Here is a 21599-nt window from a genome sequence, read left to right as displayed (position 1 = left end):
GATAAAGATGCTTGAATCTTCACCCACATCACATCTTGAAAGAAGGGAAAGAAAAACTTATGAAGACACTTAAACACAAACCCTCAGAAAAATCCTAAACAAGAATTTATTGCTCAAAAGAAGAAGCAGCTGTAATTATACATACTAAGATGATGCTCCAATAAGTTTACACTAACATTGATCAGTTGACAGAACATGATGAAGATTGAAGCATTACGTTCTTGATTGTAGATTGTTTATATATAGCTACATAGCACCACAAGGTGGAATGATTCAAGGATACAACAATTTTCAAAAGTTAAAACTATCATCAGCATTGAAGATATCCTTTGCTGTTGGGGTCGTTGGGGTTGGGAAAGCTACCATCCTCTTCCAATCCGGCGGAGTAGGAGGAGTCCTTGGAGATAGGTTAACAAGCTCCAATGCCTGTACTCGTAGCTCAACTGGGTAGTCGGCAACACAACCGATTCTCGGACCTGCTCCAGTTGTCCATTTGAGTAAAAGTTGATGGCCTAACTGATAAGAGTTTACTGTCTTCTTTGAGTTAATTCTCTTCAATATCGCCTTCTCCGGTACGTCAGCTTTTGGGCTCTTTAGGCCACCAGATAATGTCCTTTTGTATTCTGTTTTGCCTCCGGCTTGGGAGATCTGAGCTGATTTTGAAGAAATATCAGCTCCCCCAACTTCCTCAATTGTTTTGATGTCAAGTGCTTCTAGTTTGTTCATGAAATCGGCCTTCATTTGACCTCCTCCGACCGACTTTAAGTCATCGTAGCTTTCAAGATCGTCATTTGCTCGATTTACCTGAAGACCACGAGATCATAACAGAACTTAAATGACTTCATTTATCATGTAGAACTAGGAGTAGTATGTCAGCTTGTTTTGCTGTTTCATAGAAGTTGTAAGTACCTCGACATCCTTAAGAACCACACCGTTTTCCTCAAGGAACTTCAAGAAGATGTCGAGATTGTCATCGGTAGGCTTGTAATGTCCACTATATGCTGAGATGGCCTGAAGATATCAAAGCCATCAGAGAACGAAAAGGTCTAGTTAAGCCAATACTACCAACCCCAACGGCCTTTGATTCAATCAATTTTTTTTTTATTCAATCAAAAGTTGATCGTCACACATACCTTGAGAACTCCATCATCTACCTCTAGCCTCCCAGCAGCCAATGTGGCTCCTCCTGCCAAGAAACTTGAGTGGTGGAAAGCTCCTTTCTTTTTCTGAAACATGACGACAGTGAATCGGTTACTTTGGTATTACCGTTTACGGTTGAAATGGAGTTGTGCCTTAGGTAATTAAATAAGTAGAACTAGAAGAGTACAACAATGAGGACTATGTTTCAAGGTTGCATCCTTACCTCACCAGCATAAAGCCTCTTCAAAGTGCTCATTACAAATATCCACTTCGTTCCTTTTGGTCCTCGCTTTGTATCAAGGAAAGTTCCACTTTGTTTATGGACAATTTTCCCATCGACAACGACGTATTCATAGTGTTCTCGCTCTTGCTGATATTAATAAGTGAAAAGGGCACCATGAAAGAAACCATGTTAGGATGAAATTTAAACTGGGTTGGAAACTTTATAGACTGTGCATCAAAAATCGAAATCATTTTCTGTCAAAATGAGTTTTGACTTGAAACTGCTTCAAATATTAATCAATAGGCGACATACAGGTCCAAGATACTTGATAGTTTGCTGCCGGAGTTTCGATCTTGGGCATTCTTTAAGGTCAACATCTTTTCCTTCTCCAACATCAAGCCTGCAATGTTTGAATAACAAAAAAAGTTCAGATAAGTTGTGAGGATTTGAAGAAACTCCCTTTGGCAATGAGACGTAAATTTAAGTTCAGTAGAAGTAAATCACGATAAATCAAAGTGAGCCTAGTTCAACAGTAATTTATTTGCACCATGAATGAAAATCATACATTATTCACCGCAAGTTTTGTAAGTTTTCATGCATGTTACAGCAATTAAGACAAGGTTTTCAAATAGTTATGTCAATAAAGTTGCAACTTCAAGGAGATGAAAGCCAAGAAGATAGAAAGTTCGAATCCAAATTCTAGGTAGTCGATCAATTTTCAAATCAAATTCTAGTTGAACATATCAAATGTGCAAGCTTACATGTCTAGCCACCGTATTCCATAAGTGAATAAAACTTTAGTTTAAAATCCTATGATCTTCTACTTTCAAATCAAATGTGTTGATTTACATATCTAGCCACTGTAAAAACCTCCTCTTAAGACTTTTATTCCTTGAATTTCTTTTAACAAGAATCTTAAGAGTTAAAAGGTGTTCGCCGGCGCACCTATGAGTTTACTTAGTGCAGGTCGAGTTTGGTTTTTGAAATCCCTGTGCTGCATAAAACTATGTGATATGAACTTGGGCTTATGAAATCCAACTTTTATTTTGCATCATAAAAACCTTTACAAAACCCACAGACCAAACACAAGTTACACATACTCAAAGACTACTTTATATAATCAGAACACCCCATGTGCCAAACATATATATAGAACACGGATATAATATACATGACTGACACATTATATTCTAAAATATAGAATTTTAAAAATACACATCAGGTTAATACAATAATGGAAATTCAAATGTTAATGTGTTTGGGTATTTATATGCTTTAAAAATTATTTTGATATATCTGCTCTCAAATTTTATTTTTGTCACATGTGTCTATTACATTTAGTATACTTAAACGAGTGTACATGTCTAACAATTGTTGTACCTACTTTGACTCTGTACAATTAGTCTCTAACAAATCAATTGCAGTAATAAATGTTTGATATGTATCCAGCAAGTGCAAGAGTGTGTAAGATACAAACAAACTAGCCAAACCGAAGTGTCAGCAATTTTTGTAGGAAACTTATTCATGTGCAAAATGTAACCATCATTAACATACGAAACATGAGGATCAAAATAAATGATGATACTTAGCAAAAGTTTAAGAACTAAATAGAATATGAAACCCAAAACTTTTCAAAGTTACCATTCAGAACCCAGGAATATTTCAGAAAAATATCAAAAGAAAGACAAAGATCCTACAGAATGAAACATTAGAACAAAAGCCGTTACCAGTAGAAAAATGGCTGACCAGCTTTAGCTTTACACCATTCTTCATAGTAAAGATGCAAACTATGCCCGTATCTATGTCTAGGATCAATCTGAACAGGAAAAAGAAAAAAAGCAACATATTAAAACCCAATATTGTTCTTGAGATTTTCCAACTAAGCTTCCACTTACAGCTTCGATCCAATGCTGAAAAGCAAGTTTCTGAGCTTTAGCATCCTTTGACAACCCTTTTCCCACCTACCAAAACAACTTCAAATTATTCCATCAGAACCCCTTTCCAAATCCATAAATGTGAAGTAATAAAAAGCTCACAAATCTCACCTTCGAAGCATTCATAGTGATTCGGTTCCAGCGGGAAGCAGCCGTTTCAGGTTTCAAGTAATTGAAGAAAGAAATCGTACTGTGATTCAATCTAGCGTAGTCTAACGCAAGCCACCTTCAAAAAAAAAATTCACGGCCATCAGAAAATTCAAATTTCTATGAACTAATTTTCAGTTAGAAAAAAGAAAACATAACTAGAAAGTAAAAATTGAAATCAATTTTTCTTTTACCAGAGCTCTTCAGCTACGACGGCGGAATCCGCCAACAGTCGTCGGGTCCGGTAGCTCCTGTACACTTTCTGCAGCTTCACTGCCGAGAGCTGCAGTGCTGTGTTGACGTCATCGCCACCATCTCTGTTGATCATTTGGGTCGGTAAGGGGTCGCCGTCGGATGAGAAAGGCATTTCGAAGGCGTCACTTTCTGAAGTAGCAATGACCGGAGACTCACCGGAGGAAGAGGATTGATGATTCTCAGAAGGAGGATCAGCAGAATCCTCCAACAGTCGTCGGGTCCGGTAGCTCCTGTACATTTTCTGCAGCTTCAATGCCGCGAGCCCCAGGTCATCGCCACCATCTCTGTTGACCATTTGGGTCGGTAAGGGGTCGCCGTCGGATGAGAAAGGCATTTCGAAGGCGTCACTTTCTGAAGTACCGATGACCGGAGAGTTGCCGGAGGAAGAGGATTGATGATTCTCAGAAGGAGGATCGTAAATGGCAGAAGAGTTGAGAGAGTGTGGAAATGAAGTGTGGTTCAAGGATGTGGAAAGGGGCTGAGAGTGAACCTCCATCAACTTAGTTTGTGTGTGAAAACAGGACTCAGAGGACTCTAAAATTTTCTGACAGAGAGGAGGAAGAAGAGGATGTGAGTAAAGAATAAAATTTTGAAGATTATTTATGGAAGTCGATGTGTATTACAATTTAAACATGTGGATGGGGTATCCAACTCTCTTTTATAGGTAAATTTATCCAACTTTCAACTATTAAAAATTCAACTTCAAAAAACTAGGCATTCAAACTTATATAAACTTGTAAATTCAATATATGTAGATTCAATTTTTATCATTCAAGTATTCAATTTCTACAATTATTTGTCCAATTTTAACACTTTTTTGAAAGTTTTTGCAACTATTAATATACTTTAATTTTTCCAATTTTTCATTTTTCAAAATACAATAATAATAATAATTATTATATAGAGAATGATTGGATCTCCTACGTTTAGATAGAGAAGTTAAACTAAGTTTATTGGACAGTATCAAACTACTTGTCAATTAAGAAATAACTTACCAAATATTACATTCCTTAGTTGGCATGTCAGTAATTATAACGTTTCATACAAGATGGATAGTGAAAAAAAAATATAAAGTTATGTTTATTATAAAAAAGAAAAAATATGATAATAAAAAATTACTTGAAATGATGTTTGGATTGAGATCGTCCCTGCTTAACTATAATTTTCTAGTTCCAACATGTTAATTTCAAGTAGTTATAGTAATCCATGCTTGCTTACACATGAATCAACATTAAAATCGAATAATGTTATCTTTTGTTTATACATATTTTTTCCAAACTCCATTTATATATATAGTAATATTTTCTAAACTTTGTATATCGATATCTAATGTTAATTAAATGTAACATTTTATTAAATATAAGATTGACTTTTATTTTGGGTAAATTCCTTTTTTTTCTTTAGATTAGTGATTTTTTTACTTAAAAATAAGCTATAATCAATTAAATTGAATAACTTAGAAGAGAGCTTAGAGAGTTTGAGTGACTTGCCAAGTGCAATTAGTAACTAGTAATAAAATCTAAAACTCTAAAACTTGGTTATATTTTATAATTAAGATTGTTAGTTTTTATAAATTTTCTAATTTAAAGGATAAATTTTAATAAATAGTAAAGTATTAATTAACATGTATTTACAACTATATCATGATTCACAAGAAAAGAAACGAGAAAAATCCAAATCAATGAATTAAATTTAAAGTATTAAGAAATTAGGCAGATTAGTTCTCAAAATAATGAACAAAGTTTGAGGTGTTTATTAAATTGTTTTTATTTATCTCTCTGATATATGATTTGGAAATTATGAGCATGGAGTTTGAAAATGGTTGGTTGGCTTTTTGTGTTAGGTCCATCTTTGGCACTATTTGCCACTTGTTTTAAATATGATAGTATACATTTTCAGTTGTCCAAACTTTTTTATGATCTTATTTTCCATCTTTATTATTTGAAAATCTTCCATATTTAGCGACAATAATCATAGTCTTCAATGACAACTTAATTAATATGATAAAATAAAGTATATTTTATTATCTATATTAAAATTAAAACACGTATGGTGAGAATAGATACCTTATTTTGTTATAAAAATATTTGAATTTAAATTTATGCTTTGAAAAACAAAAACATAATTAAAATAAAATAAAAAGTTGTTTTCTCTTTTTATTTTTCTCAACCATCACCTATTTTTGTTTTTATTTTGTTTCATGACATTTCCATTCACCCACTTTCTACCGCTCTCTCACTTTCTCCCACCTTCCCACTCTTCCACTTCCCTACAGAAAGAGGAGGATTTTTCTTGGGAAGAATTTGAAAGGATAGAGTATTTGGCACTATAATATTTAGTATCCATTTTAATTAGCATTTTGTAATTATTTGGCACTATAATATTTAGTATCCATTTGCATAAAGTATTAATTTTGCATTTGAATTATTTAATTAATTAATTAGTATCTTGTATTTGACAGCTGTGATCGTGCTTTAATTATTAGCATGACATGTTTTAATTATTTGACAACACCCATTTGGTCTATTAATTAATTAGCATCATGTATTTAACAGCACACATTTTTTAACTATTTGGCATTGTGATCAGTTAATTATTTGGCACCTCATTAATTATTTGCATCTCGATTATCAATTCACGCTTAGGTTTTATTTTTTTCGATGTGATAACCATGGAACATTTAAAAAATACCTAAATAAAAAACTTTGTTTTGTGAATCCTATAATTTAGTTTAAAAGAAAAAATTGGATGATCATTTTACAGTATGTTAACACATTCCTTACACAACTGACTCGCAAACTTAAATCTCATGAATTTGCGTAGACAATCTTTTTTCTTTTTTTATTTGGATAATTAATCACACTTTAATATGGTTTGTGGCAACTTCAAAACTATGCATTTATTGAAATTAAATAAACGAAGAGGTGTGAAACAAATATATAAACACCATTATTGAATTGTTAGTGTTGTGTGACATGACACTTCTACTAACCATCTACTTTATTGCCACATTTAATAATAATAATAACGATGATAAATTATATTATTGTTTCATTGGTAAAATACTAAATTGTATAATTTGATTAGGTTAAATTTAGCCTCCTCACGTGGGTGCAGAGCGTTGACTGTTGACCATACTTTTTCTCCTTTTTTTGCATTGGGAAAGTCTTCCTTTTTTATTTTATTTTATTTATTTCATTCAATACCTTCAAATCCCTTTTTCTTTTTAGTTTCCATTTACTTTATTTTAAAAAATAATTACACATTTGTTTGTTCTTTTGGGGAAAATTTTTGGAAATTTTCGTCATTCTTTTTTCTTATATTAATTTCGTAATCTGCTTTCTACAATAAAATTGTATTTCTCAATTTAATTTAATACTGTTACATCTCAATGGAAGAGAATAAGTATATTAGCCTTTAAATAAACAAACTTAAATTAAAAAATCAATTGAAGATTATATCAAGATATTTTTAAAATTACTAACTAAACGATATTAATATTTGAAGTCTAGAAACATATACTTTACAAAACCTAACCATCTCTTCTGTATTTATATTAAAAGAACAAATAGTGGAGGATTTTTTAACATATTCTAATTATATTCTTTCTTAGTGATAACATTCGCTATTTCTATCAAATCGTACATTTCCATAAAATAAATATAGGCAAAGAATACATTAAACGTCTTTCTATATAAAACGATCATAATCTTTCTATCTTATACACACCACCACTCCCACAAAAAAAAATATATATTCTTCTAACCAATCCAGACTTTGACAAATAAATTTTGCTCATAATAGTTTTAATATTTTTATTCCCTTTATAAAAATTAGCTTGAATATAATAAAATTTTATAAATAATTTTAAACCATTTTTAAAAACTTTAATGTTTAAATTTCACAAGGTTTGAAAGTCGATGTTGAAAAATTGAACTCAAATTGTCATATCAGTTTTTTTTTTTGTATAATCTTTGTCGTGGGGTTGTTGACGGGGGATTGTATTTAATGTTTTAAAAGCAACATCAAATGTTTAGAAAGTATACGGAGAGTACATAAAGTTGGTCTCCTTAGTGATGTTAACAATGATGAACATGTCTCTCCATGCTCCTACCAATTAAAGCTACATTTTTCTCACATTGTGTGTATGTATTTCATGGACAAATCACATGTCAACAATAATATTAGAAGTTTGTTCTAAAATTGAATCGTAACTCTTTTATTATTAAATTCTACTTTCATATCCAACTTTTAAATTTGTTTTCTTTTAGTTGACAACTTCTTTAAATTATCGGTTTTGTTCTATTACTTTTAGAAATATATTTATCATATTTAAGGCTTTATTTTTAGTTTTTGAAGAGGGTGGTCGGAAGTTTTGAAATTAAAATACAACTTTTAAATTGTTGACAACATAAAACAATAAATCGATAGATATAGAACTAGAGTTTAATAAGTTTAGTTTTTCAAAAATAAAGAATAAAAAATAGATGATTATTGGGTTTACTAAAACTTTTTATTGTTAAAAAAAGGTGACTTCTTATTCAATTATTCAAAAAAGTGCTATAGATGACATCAAATTGAAAACGTTTGGGATCTTCGTAAGGACAATTTATTGAGCTGAAAAAATATAAATCATAACATTATTCGAGACGTAGTCCTACTTAAAAGAAATGACTGTAAAAATCTATAAATAAATTAGAGAGAATTTAATAGATTTTGTTATTTTTTTTAAAACGTTCATTTTATAATTTAATTTATTAAGCTGCAATAAGAACAAGTTTTTTTTTAACACTATGTCAAACAAAAACTTATTAGAGAATAAAATTACACCGATAAAAATGGTTAGACTTCTCGAATTGGTATAACTAAAATATTATTATTAAGAAAAAATTCAAACAAAAGAATCAATGTTATTTAGTTTGACATTTCAACTATAAAACTAAATGAAAATAATTATGAATCACAGACTAACAATCAACTATCTTAATCATTGATATATATATATATATTGAAAGTAATTATTTAGGTTGAGGTTTCAAAAAAAAATGAGAGACACACATCGATTTTGTCCTTTCTAGATGACTTTTTTAGATTTTTGTTTCTCTTTTTTCTTTCTCCATGTGACCTTCGAAGAACATACCTTTTTTGTTTTAAATTTTTGTGATCTTCATTTGTCGAAAATTCAACTTGATTTTGATCCTAAATAAAATAAAATAAATAAATTGCACACAGACCCAAATCATGATTTTGTTTGGACTAACAACATTTAGTTTTAGGAAAAAGAAATCCATAATTCCTTTGTTTTGTTGGCCCCATTTTTACTTTTCTTTTTATGGGTCTCTTTTGTGTAGGATTTTATTTGTTAAAACAAATTTGATTTTGACTTTTCATATTCAAAATATGTATGCTAACACCAACCCATCCCTTCTCCAAATTTTATTTCCACATCTAATTCTTTTACGCTAAATTATTTCAATGAAATCACCCAAAACCATATTTAAAATATAGATATTATATTAATTTTCTATCTTAAAAAATTATATATTGGTCAATCAAAAATTTTACTACAATATGGTAATTAAAACTTTCAATCTTAAAGGAATACAAGTTTTATTGTGCTATATATATAAATACATGATAGTGCGAATAGCATAAATTCTTTTTATGAATTTTAAATATAAAGGATAATTGGATAAGTTTTATACTTTTAAAATGAATATAGTAAATAATTAAAGTAGAGAGATGATGAAAGATAGAGAAAGGGACCAAAAGTGGTTTAGAAATTAGTGTTTTTCTTCTTCTTTCAATTTAATAATTTATATGATATTGGAGATAGGAAGTTGGAATTTCATTGTCATTTTTTAACGAAGGAGTGACGGAACAAACAAAAATAAAGAATTAAAGGTATAACGTATTGTAGACGTCAAAAAAAGGTTACATTTGATAGTAAAATTGACATACACATCGTTAAAAATATAATTTTACATTCAATTGTTGTACTAAAAGGAGTTAGTAAACATAGCTATATTTACTTTATAAAATATCATATTCGATATAATCCAAATCACTGTCACCATCTATGATTTTGACATATTACTATTAATTGGTCAGAAAACCCAATAATCAAAGCATGTCACAGCCAACAAAAAGTTTGTTTTATTTATTTTTTATTATTATTTTGTCTGCCATGAGATTGTTCATAAATTTTTAATTAATTATGAGCTGACTCTTGCCTTGGAATTTTAAGTCCAAATAAAATTAAATAAAAAGTGAAATTATATCTAAATTATTAATATTTTATATAAACCAATGCATTATTACATCATTACATATGTTAACCAATAGACCTATTTTGCTGCTCTAACTTTATTCACAATACATGATGCAAATCAATACATGCAAAAATAAAGTTTTAATGATGATGATGAAAGACTTTCTTGGTTGAAAATCCATATCATGTTTTGTATAATCTCTATATATATATGTAAGCAATTGTTTAAACAAGTATTTGAGAAAATGAAATACAATTCAATTTTTTGCATTAATCACCTTACTTAAAAGTTTAGCAATCATGTTTCAACTAAAGTTTCCGTCACCATAAATATTACTCTTCAAGGTCCCATAGCTTATCTTTTTCTAAATGTTTGTTATCATTGTATATAATTTATATTCTCAAAGGCATATTTTGATAGGCAGTTTTCTATGAATCTCATCATCTAAGATTTCCAAATCAATCAGTAAATTAATTAATTAAAAGCAAAAAAAAAAAGGGGTACAAGTGGCAATAGTGAGTCCTTTCATTTGTATCACTAACATAAGTTGTCACAATGAAAAAGACTTTAAAGTCTCTTTATCTTTGTGTCCATGTTATGTAGGCCAAATGACAAGGATTTTTGTTCCTTTCTCTTTGTCTTTTAGGGATAGCTATGTGCCCCAATTAACATAGAATACAACAGCTTTCTTTTCAATTATCATAATCATATACAAAACTATTGCTCCTCAATAGTTTATTGCTAGATCTCTTTCTTATCAATCATCACATGAACCTCATTTTTTTAGGCTAAGAGTCTTTGTTTAAGCGAGGAAGGAAGAATTAGTGAAAATAGATTCTCATGAGATGAGAATATGGAATTTATTCCCAAACCCAATTTTGAAGTTTTGTTGTTTGATGAGTTTGATGATGTTGATATGGGACTGACAACTACATGGCTGTTGAATCTTTGAACATCATATATGTATTAGATGATTCGATATAGAATATTGGAGGTTTAAAAAGAGTTGAGGATAAGGGGTTATAAATGGGAGGGGGTGATAGGGACAACTCATCTCAGTTGTATTGATAAACTAATAAAAGTATAAACAACAAAAACATGGAGAATAATATACTTAATTATTCTTCTTTTAAAAAATTCTCAAGGTTACTTCCATTTTAATGATTCTATTGTCTTTTTATCACTAGCACTTATCACAAAAATATAAAATAAAAATTGATTTCATGATCCAATATTTTAAAATTTGCAAGAAAATAAAAAACTATTTCACTTTCACAAAAATAAAAAATATTGCTTTAGTTGTAAACCAAATACAAAAACGCAAAAATTAACCACAATTTTATTTAAGAAATTTAGTGACAGAGAAGAGTAATTTAGTAATTTTAGTTTAAAAATATAAAAAGAAAAGAAAAACAAATAAAACACATCTCATAAAAATAAAAAAACAAAAACGCACCTTTATTATGCAAGCTTCAATTTCTCACTATTCAGATATTTTTTCACCAAAAGAAATTTGGGAAGGAGAGGTTAACCTGATTTAAATATTTATTTATTTTGTTGTCATATCTTCCATAATGAAAAAATGGGTGATATGGATTATAATATCTAAATTTTCTTTGCTACATAGTGCAAATCTCCCTTCTAATTTGTTCAAGGACGTAAAGATGAAAATTGGAACATTACTTTATAGGAAAAGTGTGGGAATTACTGTATATACTTTTAACTTACGAACATATTCGAGACATAAAGATGTGATTATATTACATACCAAAAGATAGACAAAGACTAATTGGTCTAAAGTTTTACTAATGAGACTTTAGTGAAATATACGTTGAGGATAAACTAATAAAAAAAGAATCAGAGTGTATGACAAATTCCAATAGAAAATCAACTATTGATAAAAAAAAAATGTATTTTATTTCTCCTAGTAATAACAACACTAAAATCATAAAGTAATCCGCATGTAATTTGACAAGTTGGAGGAGGTCATAGTGTGGTAACGCAAAGGCAACCCAACTCAGAATTGATAACAGCACAATAAAATGTAAAAACTGTTGGGATTAAAAGGAAACAAAAGACCAAACTTAACATTTATGAACATTACAAGCATTTAGCAAACTCAAATTCATTTTCGACAAATACAAATCTACTAAAACAAGTTTTCAAACCTTGGAGGCGAAGCAGAGGCCATCTTTGGCAAGCTGATCCAAGGACTCGACCGGCGGTTGAACTCGTGCAACCTTGGCAATGGCCTTGTATTCATCTGGAGTTCCACCCTCCAAGAAAACTCCAACTACCTTTCCATCTTTGATCCAGTAGGTTCCGAACTTAGGTTTTGGAGATTCCGGGTTGTTGTCTCCGAATAGGACGGTCTCACCGACGTTGTCACCGTAGAATTGCCATGCCAGATTAAAGGTGCGAGAGTAAAAGTACGGAAGGTAGTCGTATTCCTCGATTGATTTTCCCTCTTCCTGTGCCTTGATGGCCTGTTACGAAAATGGAGTGAAAAAAAAAAAGGTTAAGAGTATAAGACAACAAAGTAACAAATGTTCCACGAATATGATGGATTAGGATCTTCTGAATCATCAAATAAAAATGTCGAGGGAATTCAACATACCTTCACAGCCTGCTCGGCAGATTTGCGAGCGTGATCGACATGTTCAACTCTTCTCAACTCATTGTATAGCTTCAAAGGATAAGTAGCCACGTCTCCCACAGCATACACATCAGGAATGCTTGTTTTGAAGAATCCGTCGGTCTAAAATCAATAACTATTACATGAGTGGTGAAAACTTGACAATTAAATCTATATAAATTAGAGGTATTTCGAAAACAAAATAAAATGAAACAGATGGAAAGACGAGGAATTTTGAAATGGTAGAAGAAATTAGCAACTACTGATATTATGCAATATAGGTTAGTTTGATCTTTCATTGTCTGTGCGTGGTATTATTTAATCTTTACCATTGTCCATATGAGAAATTTTCTGATGGTTTATATTAGTTCTAAAAACAAATGGGAGCGTTGTCTATAGTCCATATCCAATAGTTTTTATGAAAAACAACGATGTATGCATTTAATAGAACTTCATAATGGCAACGATTACAAATTGATCTTTTTGACAGCTTGGAACCGAAAGCTTTTTACCTAAATAAGTTTAGCTTAAACAATATTATAAAAATGTTGATTCTCGGAAAATATATTGAGGAAAAGCTAAATTAGCCATACTAACCTTAATGCCTCCCTTGTCTTCTTCGACCTGCCCTTTAAACAAAGATACCAAGGGTCTGCCTCCGACACCCACAACAACAATGTCAGCATCAAGAGTCCTGCCATCTTTGAGTTTGACTTGCTTCACCTGAAAGGTTCGCTTCATGATTCATTGGTTTTCTAAAAAGCGTCATGGAACAAGCAAGAGGGATAAAATACAAGGCTACAAACCTCTCCATTTGAATCTGAGGTAAAACCAGTTGCTACTGTTCCCTTAATTATATTGATTCCTTTGTTTTTGTAGAAACCTTCATAGAAAGAAGCTATGCCAGATGTGAAAAGCCTAGGCACTGCAGGAACACAAGCCACAGGAGAAGACTAAGGGCTAGGAAGAAGGAAAAAAATATCTATAGAGTAAAGGTGGTAGGAAATGGGGTCAAAGAACCGTCCGTTCTGTATTGAGTAGTGAGTACTTACTGCACCACGGTTCAGGGTAGATCATGGTAACATCAAGATCGTTGATCTTTAAAGCTGCACCAAGTTCAAGACCAATGTAACCTCCTCCAACAAGCACCGCCTTCCCGTTCTTCTTTGATTTAATTGCTTCTACAAGCTGGTCAGCATCGGCAATCTCTCTCAAATAAAAAATGTTTTTAGCATCAGCTCCTTCAACACCAAAATCTGACAATTTTATGACCTGCAAGGAAACAGAAAAATCATAAGTTCAATCTAAAATGAGAACAGATAAACTGAAGTTCAAGTGGTTAAAGTAAGTGGATGAGTTTATACAGTGGAACCGGTTGCAATAACCAAAATTTGATACTTGAAGGTTTCACCAGAAGCAGTAGTGAGAGACTTCGCAGCGAGATCTGCCTTCACTATCTCCGTGCTAAGAATCAATTCAATCCCTGAAGTATATAAGTAGTTTAACAATCAGAAGAGATTTAACAAGAATAATGTCAACACATAAACCTAGTTAAAGAGTTACAATTTTTTTTCTTAAAAAGAAACAGTTTTCATTATCAACGAAGAGAAAGGAAAATACAAATGCACACACTGAAGGATTACAAAAACACTTCCTAACTGGTGAGTAATTGAGCTATACTATAATTACAACACAAATGTGAAGATTCAGACCAATTAGAACCAAAATTTTACAATAAGAAAAGCAACAATCGGCTAACTTAGCAGCGGGTAACAACGCAACCATTACCGTTTTCTTTGTACCACCCTGGTAAAAGTCTCTGTCCTCCACTTCCAACACAGACATGGAATCCTGGAAGTCTAGCAGGAGCTGAAGAAACAAACTTGTCAAGTTGCAATGTGAAATCCAAAGAATAGATAAGATCAAGGAAAATTTTTAAATTTCTTCTTGCAAATTATTTTTACATAATAAACGACTTACACTCAGGGAAGAGATACGCCTTACTAAGAGCAGGGCGTTCGTAAGGAGCAACCTGCACAATAATGGAGAATATTTAGGAAGAATGTAAACCAAGATCCCACTTTCTGATTCAACGCGTCATGAAAATGGTTCGAAGTAAAAACTATCAAATAGTAACGTATGTGAAGTTACAAATGCTAAGCACAAAATTTTCTGAACATCCTTCGGGCACTTCAAGAAGATAAAATCAAAGAACACAACTATTCAAATGGTAACATCTTGAACATCCTGCTCTTGAAAATCTAATTGATGTTTGGATTGGACACAATTATTCTCTGGAGAATCTAATAGAAGACAAACAATTTAGATGGCAGTTTTTTGTCGCCATTTTTTAGCTAATGAATGCAAATCGGTACGGTGGCCCTTTTGGTAAGCCAAGTCATTTACTTCGGAATCAACATTTTGCCCTTTCGTAGTTTCCATCTGAGTTCATTTTAGCTAGATGATTCCCAATATCCTCTAAAAGGTTAATTTCATCTGTAAATTATTGGTCTAGTAAAGACTAATTGCGTAGTGAGATAGCCATACTGAATTAAAGGAGGACGAGATTAGCTGTAAACTACTTACAAAAGAGTGGTACTGACCAATTCATGTTATGTGGGGCTAACAGTCCACATTACACATCGATGCCACTACTTAAATTTTCATGTAAAAAGTAGATCTGAAATTTGTGCTTGATCCATTTTGGTCATCAACTTTGCAGGTGATAAGTGGTACTTCCACAAAAGGGCACACCATCTATCACCTCACTACCTACTCCCTTCCCACAAATGATATTGTGCACAACTCCACAGTTAACCAAAATAAGGGCTTATGTCTAATCAACTTTTGCTCCATCAACTACAAGGTACCTAAGTATTCAGCCTGAAAATAGAGTTAAAGGGACACTCAACATCCTCCCACCTTCATCGCTGGCAACAGGGGAGTACTAATAGCAGATATATTGGAATAGTTGTTGAATGTAGGCATAGCTATCGATGGTAATTAGAGCTTGAGTTCTGGTTATACTATGGGGGAGTCCGGATTTGCAGGGGGGGGTCATAATTTGGTTAAATCATCCCCAGTGGGTAAACTCAAAGGAAGAGGTAATTACATTGTAATTTCTCTCTTGATATTGCAGTATAGTTGTCCTTGTGTTTTGTGTATTTTCTAGTAGTTGGGATCCTAACAAGATATTCTTACCCTTCAGATTCTTCTTCATCACGTGTTTTGCAAACCTCACCCCCTCCTACTCATCCTTCCTCTCCACTTGTCAAAATTCCTACCAGCCACCAGGATCGAGCTTGCTCCATTTATTTTCCATGCTCCTTCATTCTGTCTTTCCGTAATTTCCTTCATATCGGATTCATCCACACTGCGTCCGTTTACCTTTTATCTTGTGTCATTTTCTTCATCAATAGTAGTTTAATTTGCAAAGCCGCAGTGGTTGTTGTCTGTATTATCCAGTGCTACGAGCATCCCTGGTTGCAATTCATTTCAAATATTACCCACTTCCATCTCTCAACTATCGATCCTCTATTCTAATCATTTTTAGTTATGGTCTAACTTGATCGTGTACGACCATACTATATGAGACTAATCATAGGATTCTCAGCTCTATGTTCAAGCTTACATGTGGGTTTATGTCGATTCGTCTTCTAAATACAAGAATAACTTTAACTATACGACGATGAAGAAACACAAATCAATTGCTTCGAGTTAAGTTCAGTGGTCTCTGCCTTCAAAAGTAAGAAGGAATTATATGCATACATGAAAAAACAAAAAGGCTAATGAAAAAGTTCTCGTGTTTGCAGCAAATGAAAACATACCGCCTCCTTGGAAATAATTGCTAGCTCACCAGCTTTAAGCCCCAATTTCACAAACTCCCTCGCTGCATATCCCTGCAGACCAAGAAAAGTGGTATTGGTAAAGATTGAAATAACAAATTGTTCCTCAGAGAGATAGGTGACGATCTTGAAAGCCCTTCAGCATAAATTTCGGAGAAAGATGACGCGTTGAAAAACCCCAAGTCTCAACAAACAAATAACTGCGTCTAATGGCATGACAGCAAAAGAATCAGACACAAATTACAAAATGGTAACATTACCTCAAAAATTAAAAGTTTATTTGTATAAATATTGGTTTATTTTCCTTACCTTTTTTGACAAGTTAAATTAAAAAGATATCTCAAGCTTCATTTCAGCTTGTTAAACTTAGAGGACAATAGTTCCATTCAATTCTATGTCAAAAACTAACTCACTCAGTTAAATTGTAGACGAACAGCATAAATTTCCCAAAACTTTCAACCACTACACATTTCTCCAGAAAACTAGCTTCTCGGATAACAAACAAATCAATGAAAAAGATTCACGGCATTTCCTCACTGAGCCAAAACAAAACGAGTACGTAATACGTTCAAAATCAAAATAACGAGTATAAGAAACAAGCTTCCCATCTTTAGAGTAACTTTCAACAAAACAAAAAAAGGAAACATAAAAAAACAGAATCAGTCACGATCGTACCACAGCTACAGATCACACTAACAAAAGCATCAACAACTCAACTCCAATTCAAGCAAATGCTTAGACGCCTCAGATTTTATACCCATGACTCATAAATCCAACATTAACATAAGAATCAAAAGACCATAAAATGATCTGAATCAGACAAAAGAACCGCGAAAAACAAAAACGATATGAAAAAAAAAGTTAAGGATTACAAACAGAAATCAGATCAGACGATCAACGATAGACGAAAGAGAAGAAACTTACAGCAGAGACACCACCACCGACGATCACATACTTGAAACTCTTCTCCGCCATAGTTGGTGAGTACAAAAAGATCCTTTGCTTGTGCTTTTCAAAAGAAAGACGCGAAAAATGAAAACGAAATGAATCGCTTAGGCGCGATTGGCTAATATTTAAAGCCAAGAATAAATAAATTATGCCTTTTCTTTTTAAGACAAATAAAATTATCTCTAATTACTTTTCTTCCTTACAACAATTTTTTTAACCATAAAGTAGTATATTACATCCAACAAGTTCTTAATTAAACAAAACCTATTACTATAACCATTTTTAGGTGGAGGGTGACTGAATTTTATAACACTAAATTATATTATTTTAATTATCTGATTAAAGTGATTCATAAGAATTCTGATTAGGAGTACAAACAGTGATACAAAGTATTTTAAATTAATTATGCGGTAGGTATTTTAAATTTTAGCTTATTGTTATATGGGGCGCCAGCGCCACGCTGTCCGGTGTCCGGACAGAAAAATAATGGAAAAAAAAAAGGTATAGATGGGTTGTTCCACGTGGCAAATTTTAAGTAGTCCATTTTCAAAAAAGGGGACCCGCATCCGGCGGCTACCAATGTCAATATTTCGTCGTCCGAAAAATTGCATCCTTCTCGAAGTAACAGCCAGCTTTGCCACGTCATCATCTACGTCATTAAGTGAAATGTGCTTAAAAAAAAGGCAATGGTCAATGTGAAAAAGGAAAAAATTGTTAAATTATAATGTTAGTTGTGATTGAATGTGTTATATTGACCAATATTTAAACTTAATTACTAATATTGAGAAATTTGATAGTGGATTATTAAGGAGTTATCGATTTTTAAATTTACATTGATCTTATTATTTTAAATATTTTTTGTTATTTTTGCATGCACTGCTACGGTTCGAATTATAATAGCTTAAAATATTAACTAATACCATATACAAAATTAATTATAATATTAACATTTTTCAAATTATTCTTTTATTGTCGTTACTATTTCTTTCTCGTAGTCAAATTCATTTTGTATTATTGTATTTACTCCTTTTACTACTGTTAAATTAATATTTACTCACATACTATATAATTAGGAATTATAATAATAAATACACTTCAACATAAATGAATTTTAACCTAGACATTTAAATATTATTCAAGACGTGTAAATATCTAAATTCATGTATAGCTAATGGCTAAAGATCTTTAATAATAAATGTAGCATATATGTAAGGTAATAGACTTGGGAGAATATTTGGGATGTACTATACATAATATGGCCCTTAGATATTGAGGAAGGAATAAGGAAGGATTGAGTAAGAAATAAGGAAGGATCGAGAAAATTAAGGAAGATTGAGTAAGGAATAACAAAGGATTGAGAAAATTGGAGAAAGGTTATCCCAAACAAATAAAGGGTTATATAACCCTTTCCTCCCCAATCAGACCCTTTGTATTTAGAGAAATTGCACATCATACTAATTTGAGAATATGATATAGCAATTATAGTACATTGTTTTATAATTTTGTAAATATGGCAAAATTATCACTTTTTCATCTTAGATTTGTTATTATTCATAATCTACCATCCAATGATTTATTTTTCTTCATTTTTTCAATGTCTTACTCACTATTTATTTATTCTTCAATTTTTTAAAGCCCTGATTATTTGTTTAGTTTCATACTATAAAAATTATTTATTATTTATGTTTTAATCTTAATTTTATAATATCAATAGTACAATAATTGCAATATGAAATATAATGATTGTTGATCGGAGTAATTCAACTTCATCTGTGGTTTTTTTTTTTTTTTTTTACTTTATTTGATGTGTATTTTGAGTTGAATCTTATTCTAAGTTATTTTGTTTTGTTTTTTTTACATTTTTTTTTTTACTTTATCTCGGTTTTGTATATCAGTGTTGTGATATACTTATATTATATGTATTGGTTGGTTAAGATACTTTTTATGTGATTTTTTGTTTTTTCAAATTTTATGCAGTTCATTAGAGTATTATTAAATATATGAATGATGTAACTCAGTGTATCATTATCAAGTATATGAACCAAGTTTACAGGTGTATATCAAGTATATAAGTAGGACTTCAAGTATATCAAATGCATTTAATCAATCAATTGCATAAATGAATAATACTAAATATACATGTAGTGCATTAGGTGTATCAAACATATATTAGTAATGTTTCAGGTGCATCAAGTGTATCAATCAAATGTATCTGGTGTATCAAGAAGTATTAGGTGTATAAGGTGTATCAAACGTATATATAATATCGAGGACATTTGTGACATTTTACATCTTGATAGGTGTACTATGAATTTAATTATTATAACTTATTTTGTCATTTTTGCAAATGCTCTTTATATTTATCTACATGAAAATGTTATTTTAATTTATCGTCAAATGTTTAATAATAAAGAATATGATATCCAATCTTGTATTGCCACGTTTAACACCGGGGAATAAAATTTTGTTGACTTTTATTTATGCGTTTACACACATATCAACGTCCAGGTTCATGTTGTTGGGGGAATTTTGTTTTCTTGATTTAATAAAAATTAAAAGATGGCAGTATAATTTGGTTTGATCTTAGTTTAGTATTTGTTTTGAATTTTCTTGTAAAGTATGGGAACATATTCGATATTTTTCTTTAATGAAAAAGATATTATTATTTAACAAAATTCAACGAGGAGGAACAAATTCTTATACGGTTGTTGTTGTTATTGTCTCTGTTGCAAAGAATGGTATTGTGTTTGGTGTTATCTAACCAAAAGTCGAGAAATGTATAACTGGCTGTATACGGCCTGCCAATTTTGACCCATAATGAGTATTAATTTGAGACTTTCACTTGAGCTTAGTCAGAGTCAATTTTGTTTGGTGGAAATTAATGAGCCTTTATTGGGCTTGCATTTGGCCCAACTGGGCACTGGATCCGAGGGCCCAAAGTACCACTTGTAAACACGTTTGCCTGAAAATGTGAGTTATCGAAAATGAAACACAAAACATCACCCGAACTTGCATGTCTTCAGAGTTTTATAGAAATTTGAATATTCAATTATTCAGAACTCTAATTATTATTTAAATTAAAAATGTTCAAATAAATGGCGAGTTTGGACTCATTTGTTTGGTGGACTTGGACTTGGACCTATTGTCTGTTGGACTTGAACTTGTGCTTTGGTCAATTTGTTTTACTGAATTTGGATCAATCTGCTTTTTGAACTTGGACTTGGCTAATCATTTGAACTTAATTATCCAAACTCAATAAAAAAATATAATTACCATCGATGATGGGTAGAATTTAATCAGTCGAAATTTCTTCCTCAACATATATCAAGCAACACTTCATGTGATCACGAAAAAATAATAATGATATGTTTTTGCTTCGTTTGGTAAAACAAATTATTTATTAGTCTATCACAACCACTTTTACCTCAACCTAACTTTTAAAGTTCAAGTTGAATTTTATGAGAATATTTCGGATAGTCAATACCATTGGTTCATAAATCAACTCTCGTTTGCTTTCATGTCCGTGCAATTAATTTTAATTATAATAATCTTTTAATTTATTTTGTTTGGAGAAAGAAAGTTTGAGTTGAACATAAAAATTGGGCATGGAATTCAACGAAGACCCAACTGTTTGTGAAAACGATTTGCTTGGAATGTTTAGGAATATTAAAAATATATACATCTTAAGAAAATGTTTCTTTTTTTAAGAAGTGAAGTCAATAAATTAAATAGTGTACACCTCTCGTAATTAGCTAATTAAATAAAAATAAAATAATGAAGATAGGGTTTTATTCCATAATATTTAATATATGCTTTTAAAAACATAAACATCAACACATTAAACTTGATGAGAAGAAAGATAAGATAATGAAAACAACAATCTTTCAAAATAATAAATTAGGGTAAATTATACTTAAGATACTAAATTAAATTATGATTTTCCAAACTAATCTCTTATTTTCGATAACTATCAATCACATGACGACTTCACCAAATAATATATTTATAAGTGGAGTTAATATTTATTTTACTTTACTGATTTTTTTTTTTTTTATCAAGCTGGATTTTTGTTTTTAATAACTCAAATTTGATATTTGTAAAACATGAAGAATCAAATAAAAACAAAATTATAATCTCAATGGCAAATATATATTATATAGAGAGGTATATTTGAAAAGATAGGTAATAAATAGTAATTAA

General features: G+C 31.2%; 2 protein-coding genes across 2 annotated transcripts; both read right to left on the bottom strand.

Annotated features, from left to right (window-relative positions):
- Positions 1–83: 83 nt before the first annotated feature.
- LOC101210869 (IQ domain-containing protein IQM3) lies at positions 84–4321 on the bottom strand. The gene is made up of 9 exons (XM_004149180.3): positions 3639–4321; positions 3409–3523; positions 3259–3324; positions 3091–3179; positions 1676–1763; positions 1364–1510; positions 1134–1226; positions 910–1011; positions 84–804 (listed from the first exon to the last, which is right to left on the bottom strand). The coding sequence occupies exons 1-9, from the start codon at positions 4193–4195 to the stop codon at positions 292–294; spliced, it is 1770 nt and encodes a 589-aa protein (XP_004149228.1). The 5' UTR covers positions 4196–4321; the 3' UTR covers positions 84–291.
- Positions 4322–11865: 7544 nt separating this feature from the next.
- LOC101207933 (monodehydroascorbate reductase, seedling isozyme-like) lies at positions 11866–17528 on the bottom strand. Its single transcript, XM_004149169.3, has 10 exons — positions 17376–17528; positions 16434–16505; positions 14587–14638; positions 14395–14475; positions 13971–14089; positions 13659–13878; positions 13413–13531; positions 13204–13329; positions 12589–12729; positions 11866–12457 (listed from the first exon to the last, which is right to left on the bottom strand). The coding sequence occupies exons 1-10, from the start codon at positions 17424–17426 to the stop codon at positions 12134–12136; spliced, it is 1305 nt and encodes a 434-aa protein (XP_004149217.1). The 5' UTR covers positions 17427–17528; the 3' UTR covers positions 11866–12133.
- Positions 17529–21599: the final 4071 nt, after the last annotated feature.

The sequence above is a fragment of the Cucumis sativus genome, chromosome 3, assembly GCF_000004075.3.
Source record: "Cucumis sativus cultivar 9930 chromosome 3, Cucumber_9930_V3, whole genome shotgun sequence".
Classification (NCBI taxonomy): Eukaryota; Viridiplantae; Streptophyta; class Magnoliopsida; order Cucurbitales; family Cucurbitaceae; genus Cucumis; species Cucumis sativus.
This window is presented reverse-complemented; position numbering and strand designations above follow the sequence as displayed.